Source organism: Macaca thibetana, chromosome X, assembly GCF_024542745.1.
Source record: "Macaca thibetana thibetana isolate TM-01 chromosome X, ASM2454274v1, whole genome shotgun sequence".
Lineage (NCBI taxonomy): Eukaryota > Metazoa > Chordata > Mammalia > Primates > Cercopithecidae > Macaca > Macaca thibetana.
This window is the reverse complement of record NC_065598.1, coordinates 98,646,898-98,656,097: the sequence shown is the minus strand read 5'-3', so window position 1 is coordinate 98,656,097 and position 9,200 is coordinate 98,646,898. Positions and strand designations below refer to the sequence as shown.

Below are 9,200 nucleotides of genomic sequence, written 5' to 3'. Positions count from 1 at the left end.
ATATTCCCTTTGTCATGTCTGATAGTGTTTATTTGGATCATTTCTCTTTTCTTCTTTGTTAGTCTAGCTAGAAGTTTATCCATCTTATTAATTTTTTTTTCAAAAAACCATCTCCTGGATTTGTTGATGTTTTGAATGATTTTTATTGTGTCTCTGTCTCCTTCAGTTCAGCTCTGACTTTGGTTATTTATTGTCTTCTGTTAGCTTTGAGGTTTGTTTGCTCTTGGTTCTCTAGGTTTTTTAGTTGAGATGTTAAGTTGTTAATTTGAGATCTTTCTAACTTTTTGATGTCCACATTTAATGCTATAAATTTCCCTCTGAACACTCCCTTAGCTGTGTCCCAGAGATTCTGGTATGTTGTATCTTTGTTCTCATTAGTTTCAAAGAACTTCTTGATTTCTGCCTTAATTTCATTATTTACCCAAGTGTAATGCAGGATTGAGTTGGTTAATTTCCATGTAATTGTATGGTTGTAAGCAATTTTCTTAATCTTGTTTTCCAGTTTTATTGTAGTGTGGTCTGAGAGAGTGTTTGGTATGATTTCAGCCCTTTTGCATTTGCTGAGGATTGATTTACAGTCAAGCATGTGTTCGATTTTAGAGTATGTGCCACATGGCAACAAGAAGAGTGTATATTCTGTTATTTTTGGGTAGAGAGTTCTGTAGATGTCTAACAGTCCATTTGGTCCAGTGTTGAGTTCAGGTCCTGAATAACTTTGTTAATTTTCTGCCTCTATAATCTGTCTAATACCGTCAGTAGAGTGTTGAGGTCTCACACTATTATTGTGTGGAGTTCTAAGTCTCTCTGAAGATCTCTAACAACTTGCTTTATGAATCTGGTTGCTTCCGTGTTGGGTGTGTAGGTATTTAGAATAGTTAAGTCTTTTGTTGAATTGAATACTTTATCATTACATAATGCCCCTTTGTCTTTTTTTTATCTTTTTTGGCTTAAAGTCTGTTTTGTCCTAAATTAGGATTGCAACTCCTGCTTTTTTCTGTTTCTCTTTGCTTGGTAGATTTTTATTCATCCCTTTATTTTGACCCTATGGTTGTCATTGTATGGGTCTCTTAAAGACAGCATACATTAGGGTCTTGGTTCTTTAGCTGGCTTGCCACTGTGTCTTTTGATTGGGGCATTTAGCCTGTTTACATTTAAGGTTAGTATTGATACGGGTGGATTTTATCCTATCATCATGATGGTAGCTGATTATTATGCAGACTTGTTTGTGTGGTAGCTTTATAGTGTCATTGGTCTCTGTACTTAAGTGTGTTTTATAGTGGCTGATAATGGTCTTTTATTTCCATATTTAGTGCTTCTTTCAGGAGCTCTCGTAAGGCAGGTCTGGTAGTAACAAATTCCCTCAGAATTTGCTTGTCTGAAAAATATCTTATTTCTCCTTCACTTGTGAAGCTTAATTTGACTGGATATGAAATTCTTCATTGGAATTTCTTTTAAGAATGTTGAATATAAGCCCCCAATCTTCTGGCTTATAGGGTTTCAGCTGAGAGGTCTGCAGTTAGTCTGATGGACTTCCCTCTGGAGGTTACCTGTCTTTTCTCTCTAGCTGCCTTTATCATTTTTTCCTTCATTTCAACCTTGGAGAATCTGATGATTGTGTGTATTGGAGGTAATCTTGTAAAGTATTTTATGGAGGTTCTCTGGATTTTTTGAATTTGAATATTAGCCTTTCTAGCCAGGTTGGGGAAGTTCTCATGGATGATATCCTGAAACATGTTTTCCAAGTTGCTTCCATTCTCCCCATCTCTTTCAGAAATGTCACTTGAGTCATAGATTCAGTCTCTTTACATAATCCCATATTTCATGGAGATTTTGTTCATTCCTTTTCATTCTGTTTTCTTTATTCTGATCCAATTGTCTTATTTCAGAAACTCAGTCATCAAGCTCTGAGATTCTTTCCTCAGTTTGGTCTATTCTGCTGTTAATGCTTGCAATTGTTTTATGAAATTCTTGTAGTGTGCTCTTCAGCTCTATTGAGTTGGTTACATTTTTTTCTATACTGGTTATTTTGTTTTATGGCCCCTATATCTTTTAATTGTGACTCTTAGCTTCCGTTGATTGGGTTTCAACATTCTCCTGGATCTCAATGATCTTTGCTCCTATCCATATTCTGAATTCTATTTTTGTCATTTCAGCCATCTCATTCTGGTTAATAATCCTTGCTTGAGAACTGCTGCTGTCATTTAGAGGAAAGAAGACACTTAGTTTTTTGAGTTGTCAGAGTTCTTGTACTGGTTCTTTCTCATCTTTGTGTGTTGATGTTTCTTCAATCTTTGAAGTTGCTGTCCTTTTGATGTGTGTTTTTTTTTCTTTTATCCTATTTGATGACCTTGGGGGTTTCATTGTGGTATAGTTCAGTTGACTGGCTTCATTTCTGGAAGATTTTAGGGGGGCAAGGTTCAGCTCAGGGCTCCCGGACTATGTGCTATAACACTGGGAGACTGGCATCAGCCCCCGCTTTTTTCTCTGGCTCCTTGAGGTTAGGAACCTACTGTGCTACAAGGGCTGAGGTGTTCCCGGACTGCTGGTTATCACATTAGGATGGGTGGTGCCAGCCAAAGCACTTCCTAGGGCGGTAGCAGTGGTATCCATCCTCGTTCGTATGTGGCAGTAGCATCTGCAGCGTGGTAGGGTGCACACTCATCTGCTGCAACAGGGTACTGACGGGTGCTGTGTTGCTGGCTTCTGTGCGGGCCTTCACGGCAGCCGCTAGCATTGACAGCGAGGCTATGGGGGCAGGGCAGTGACAGGGCCCATCCGGTGACTGTGTGCGTGTTCACACTGGTGGTGGTTTTTGCGCCCTTTGTGAGCGGTCCAGCTGGCAGCACTGGCCTCTTAGGGCAGGGGCGGGTCCACTTTTCTCTGTCCTTAGTTTCGCACCTGGAGGCCATTTCCACGCACAGGGGTGGGGCACTCTGCCTGCCAACTCTCCAACAACAATGGTGGTTGGGGAAGGGGGCGGGGTGCACTCACGCCAGCAAAAAGTGGCATGGCCGGCTGCATAGGCACACCCCCGCTGGCGTGGGAGGGAAGGCAAGGTCAGCCTGCCAGCACACACGCACTGGCAAAGTGATGTTGGGGGTGGCCAAGGGTGAGTGTATGTGGGAAAAGTGGTCTGGTGAGGCTACAGTTGGGGGAGAGTGCGGACGAGCTAGTGCGTGTAAGCTGGAGCCATTCTGCTGGGGCATTCTGCTGGTTAGGTGAGATCCGCCCGCACCGCACCGAAGCTGTGATGTGGCATGGGGGCTGCATTGCAAGCAGGCGTGGCTACGCTGGGGCCCCGCCAGAGGCCAGCGGATTGAGAGGTGCTCAGGTCAGACCGGTTCCATCTCCTGGGCAAGATTGCGTTGCAGAGTTCAGGTCCCACAGTTGCCCTAGGGCTAAAGTCTCCTATAGGAGCGAGTCCAGCTTAGGGGGATGGGCAACACTGACCATGCTCCCACTACAGATGCTCCTACACCAAACCCTCTGGCCTCCACTCTAGCTGGAGTTCTACCCCTACCACTTCTCTGAGCAGCTCTCCCTGCCAATTCAAGTGTCCATGGTGGTCAAGGTTCTCCTCCTGCCAGGATTCCAAAGGCCTGTGGGCAGACTTCGTTGCTCTTTGCCTGTTCATCTCACCCCTTCCCCAGGAGTACTTGGGGACTAGGAATGAGTCCTGGTGTACCTGCCCCGGACAGGGTTTACAGTTTCCTCTGCCTTTAGTGCAGCATCTGTGTCTCTTCCCTGTCTGCTCTCAATGCCTTTCCTCAGAAGATCTGCTAGGAGTGTGCCAGTCGATGCCCTGTCCCTCCATGGGAGATGTTCCTTCTGACTGCATCTAGTTGGCCGTCTTACCCCCAATCCTAAGATTTTATTCTTGTTATATTTGAATTGTTTGTTTGTTTTTGCTTTTTTCATTAGAAGTTCATCAGCAAGTTTTTTCTTGCTGGCTGTCCTGGCTCATACGGGCTGCTATAACAAAATATCATAAACTGAGTGGCTTATAACAACAGAAGTTTATTTCTCACAATTCTGAATGCTGTGAAGTTCAAGATTGGGTGTTGGTAGATTCCGTGTCTGATGAAGGCCTGCTTCCTGGTTCACAGAAAAGGTGAAGGAGCTTTTTGGGGGTCTCTCTTTTTTTGGGGGGGGGATGGAGTCTCGCTCTGTCATGAGGGTGGAGTGCAGTGGCGTGATCTTGGCTCACTGCAACCTCTGCCTCTCAGGTTCAAGCAATTCCCCTGCCTCAACCTCCCCAGTAGCTGGGACTATAGGTGCATACCACCGTCCCTGGCTAATTTTTTATATTTTAGTAGAAATGGGGTTTCACCATGTTGGCCAGGATGGTCTCGATCTCCTGACCTTGTGATCTGCCCGCCTTAGCCTCCCAAAGTGCTGGGATAACGGATGTGAGCCACCACGCCCAGCCTGGGGGGTCTCCTTTATAAGGGCACTGATCTTATTCATGAGGACTCTGCCCTCATGACCTAATCACCCCCCAAAAGCCCCACCTTTTAATATCATCACCTTGGGAATTAGGTTTTCAACATTTTAATTTTAAGAGGGACACAAATACTCGGTTCATAACACTGGCCTTTTTAAAGACTTCTTCAGTGATATCTCCAATTTCTGTAATATGAAGACAGCAGCATATGGAAGATTTGCCAGACATTAATTGCCAGGCATCCATCCCAAGCTTTGCTCCAAAATCCATAAAAACATACACATTTTCCTCAAGAAACTAAAATTTTACAAACATGAATGTATAAACCACTGATAGGGATGAATGCGTTAGCCCTTTTTCTTCACTCTTGGTTTATTTGCTTTGGTTGTTTTTCTAAAAGAGTCATTATATTTTCTTGCTAGTCTCTTTAGAGGCATTCACTGACATCACTCTGTTGTCACCTTAAAAAGACAAAATGTATTGCCCACCAAGATCAAGGAAAGTGGACCCTCCCATGGGATGTATAAATGTGTTCACTGTGATAGCTCTGTTCTTCAATCACTTTCTGATCCAGCCCCCTCTTTTTCTAGAAAGTTCTCTCTTTACTCCTCCACCCTTGCAGCAACACAGAGGTAAGGGAGTTTTCTTCAGTTCTTCAAACAATCATGTTCTGATCATGTTCTGGTCACTGAAGTTTATGTCCTCTAAAGTTTTGTGCTCGTCGCCTACCATCACAGAAACTCCCAGGATAGCAGTCTTTAGTTCTCCTTCAACCAATTACATTGTGACCCTGTTCTCTGACCTTTACCATTTCCAGAAAATTCTGTCCTTATCATCCCACTCTCCCAGAAACACCAAGGAGACAGGGTTCATTTTGGTACTTCAAAAAACCATATTCTGAACCCAAGCATTAACACTTATTTCTTCCAGAAAGTCTGTCCTTATTCCTCATCCTCCCTCAAAAACCCCAGTGAGGAGGCTTCAGCTTTCTTTCAACTAATCATATTCTGATCTCACGCCCCCAGAGCTAGCTTTTATTGTGAGGGAGGGAGATTGAGGCTACTTTGGGAAATCCACAATTGGTGGTTGCCAGAAGGCACAGTACTCATTTTCAGAGGAACCAAAAGATCATTCATGGACTCTACTCAGTCAGCTACTCAGTCAGGCACCTTTTTGAAGTGCCTGAGTTCACCACTGTGCATTTTCAAATCAGACTCTATATCATCCTCTTCCTCTAGACAGATGAAAGATCACTCCAGCTCCAAAATTATCTGAGGCACAGTTTCCCTTGAATGTGGTTCTGAGTTGAACATGCAGGAATTCTGATGACTAAATAGTGTGAACTTCAAATAAAGTGGTTTTTGCATAAGTTGTATATGCTTTTCCATTTACACTGACTGGGAATCAGCACATACTGCAAAAATTTCCAAATAATTTTTTGTGGAGGCAATGTGGTGAGAAGACAAGCACCCTGAAGCACTGTGGCTTGGTGGGTGGTTACAGGTCTTTCACTAATTGGCTGTGTGGCCTTAGGAATAATCGCTTTCTTTACAATTCCTCACTTGTGAAACCAAGTTTGCACCAAGTAAGTGATTTTCATTCTTTTTTTTTTTTTCACTGTGACCTAGTTAGAAATACATCTTAAAGGTGGCAATATTTACTACATAGAACACATTATTTTCTCAAAAACAATTCTTAACACTACTCACGAGTGACAGGATGAGTTTTGTTCTCTTTTTAAAAAATTGCTTGTTGTAACCCACAAAACTGATTTCAAGAGCCATAGAGTGGCAATCCTAACTTTGAACAACACTGGAGGGTCTTATTTTTTTTATCCCTCAATATTCTAAAAATTAAAGTGTCTGTATTTGAGATGTAGAAAAACAATGTATAGAAAAACAGCCCCCTTCTTGTTGAGTCTCTTTTACCATCCTCAGCCTGTCATCAAATTACAAAAGTCAAATATTCTGCATCTCCAGATGGTAAGGTCCAATAGAAAATGGCCCAGGCTGGATTCCCCCACCCCAAGCAGAGGTTAGCCTTGGTACTTAACATCTCTAAGACCCAGTGACCTCATCTGTAAAAGTGGGATAACAATACTGATTTTATAGGTTATTCTAAGGATAAAATGAGATCCTGGCTGTGAAACTGCTGACAGGGGTGATGAATTCTGAGTTCCTCAGGCTGTGACCTTCAGGCATGCTTTGTTCTGCACAGTGAATAATTTTGCCACTGTCCCTACCGCTCCTATAATCATCAGTCTATTTTAAGGTCTCATACAGTTTTAATTACTTGCCCACCAAAGTCAGAGAGATTCATCTTGATATTCTTTATTGTTTATGGTTATGACACATTATATATACACACACATATACATAGTTACATACACACACACCAGTGGCACTGATTTTGGTACACATCAGAATTACTTAGAGTTTGCTAAAAATGGAGATTCTGGAGCCCCACTCTGTAAGTCTGGACGATAGGTCCCACATTCTTAAATGCCCCTGCCCCCAAGGTGTTTTTATACAGATGGTAGACTCACTCTGAAAAACACTGGAACATACATTCTTAAAATATCAAACATTGAATTATGGGTATGATCATTCTTTTTTGGTCAGGGACAAGAAAAAACTGTCAAAGACAACTGAGATTTTGAGTCCAGGTAGCCGGAGGAGGAAAAGTAGTATTTACAAAAAATAAGGATTGGAATGAAAGAGGAAGATGATGGAATACAGACTGCTTTTTGAACTGCTTTATGCATTTCATATTATGAAAAGAGTATTTTTCCTAAAATGGGTGAATTGCCATGCTGACAGTAACTTTTTGGCTGAGACAAAATAATATACAATTAGAATTCTAATTTCCATTAGAAACTGGTTAAGTGGAAACACCAAAAGGCTTACAGAAAAAGTAAATCACAAAAATACAAGCTTGTAAAGCAGTGTTCACATTAACCTCAGCAAAAACTTTTAGGATTCAAGGTATGAGGCAAAAGTCATAATGGTTGTCAGGTTCAGGAGTTTGGAAGCGCATATAGTGCCTCATCTGCTGTTCCCTAGTCTTTCTCTTGATTTCCATCATCTGCCCTACAAACCTTTCTACATCATCTCTCGCTTCATTGTGCTCAATATGCCTATTAGGTATGGCCCATCGAAAATTAGGGACAAGTCGCCTAACTCGCCCCCGCCTGATATTTCCTCCAGGCTTCTGGCCTTCACCCCCTCCCAAATGGCGGGATTCTTCTTCATTCGGCATGGGGGCCTGCTCCCCTCCATCGTTTTCTTGTTGGGCATTTTTCCCGTTGAGATTGTTTGCCGCTAGTTCCTCTTTGGACTCCATTACTCCTAGGAGACAAGAGAGAGAAAATGAGCTGAATTTGTGGACTGATAAGCACTGAGGACAGAGGCCCTACTAGGCACCTTTTAAAATTCAGAGCCATGGACTTGACTTTATACTCTTTAACATTTCATTTTTTTCCACCTGAGAAGCCCGTGGGCCCTGTGGGGTGCCCCCAATCCGAGCCCCTCCCTCCCGCAAAGCCCACCATTTTCCCTGTAGATCCATCTCCATGCTTCTGCAGGCAGTAAAATGGAGGACGAGGATGGGGTGTGGGAAGGGGAGGGTTGCATGCAGTAGAAGGAGTCGAGGGTGAAGGCATGGATTGGGGTCTCAGACTGGGCTTTCCTCACGTTCCGGCCCCCGCCTCACCACTGTCGCTCGCACCGACCTGGGCCTATCCTTGCAGTCTCCTCCTCCTCCCGATTCTCGACGCGAGGTGCGCCGCCGCGACACTTAGCCTCGCAGACCTGCAGACGGCCGGGGTTGGGGAAGTGGGGGCTGCTGCAGCGGAACGCTAGCTAGGACTCACCACCATCCGGCCCCTTCCCCGTCCCGCACCTGGCCCGGGCCCGGGCCCTCGGTGCAGCCCTCGCCCCCCGCCTCAGTCACCCCGCCCGCAAGCTGACCACCATTTTCTGCACCAAGAAGGGCGGGGCAGGGGTGTCGGAAAAGCTTGCGCTGGTGGCGGAGGCAGGTGTTTCCGAACGGTCGTAGCCTCAGGACCGCCGGCTCCCTCGGGGACGGGCACCTCTCCGCTCAACGAAGGCTCGCGGGCCCGCGGCGGGGCCCGGGGGCTGCATCGCGGACCGACTGCGTCTTCGCGTGGCTCCCCCGGGGTGGGGCCTCTGCAGGCGGGAGCCGCTCCCCAACACCAACTCCACGGACCCCACTCCGGATGCCTTACCTGCTCCCCCTCCGCTTCCTACTTTCCGGGCCGCCCCTGGCCCGCACGTCCTCAGGGCCACCGGGAGCAGGTACCGCCACCGAGAAGGGAACGAGCGACGATGGCTCTGACGACAGAGCCAGATGAGACTCAGTGTTGGCCGGTCACGTGGGGCTGTTGTCATCGCCAACAGCTCCGCCCCCGTCCCACGCCCCCTCCTGCAGGCCGGAGTCTGGCGGGGCTTTCGGGCCAGCCCCTATCCTCATCTGGAGTCTCTTTCAATATCTCCAGCCTGGCCGGCCTTTCCACTCTCCTGTCTTTGTGTATTCTTGGGCCTTCCTCTGCCTCACCAAGAAGGAAACTGTCTTCTCAGGGAGCTCTTGGCCATTCCCACTTCCGTGGGACTTGCCTCTCCTTGTCCTGGGCTCCCAGGATTTTCCCCATCTCTCCCAATCAGGACGCGGGCGCAGAATTTAAAGGGGTGCAAATTTCCTCAGCAGTCAAGAAAAAGAACATCTTAATGCAACATCT

At 45.4% G+C, this 9,200-nt stretch overlaps 1 protein-coding gene across 1 annotated transcript; it reads right to left on the bottom strand.

Moving 5' to 3' along the window:
- Positions 1-6,761: 6,761 nt before the first annotated feature.
- BEX4 (brain expressed X-linked 4) lies at positions 6,762-8,860 on the bottom strand. Its single transcript, XM_050776058.1, has 3 exons — positions 8,691-8,860; positions 8,175-8,253; positions 6,762-7,791 (listed from the first exon to the last, which is right to left on the bottom strand). Exon 3 carries the CDS (start codon positions 7,784-7,786, stop codon positions 7,424-7,426), a length of 363 nt encoding a protein of 120 aa, XP_050632015.1. The 5' UTR covers positions 7,787-7,791; positions 8,175-8,253; positions 8,691-8,860; the 3' UTR covers positions 6,762-7,423.
- Positions 8,861-9,200: the final 340 nt, after the last annotated feature.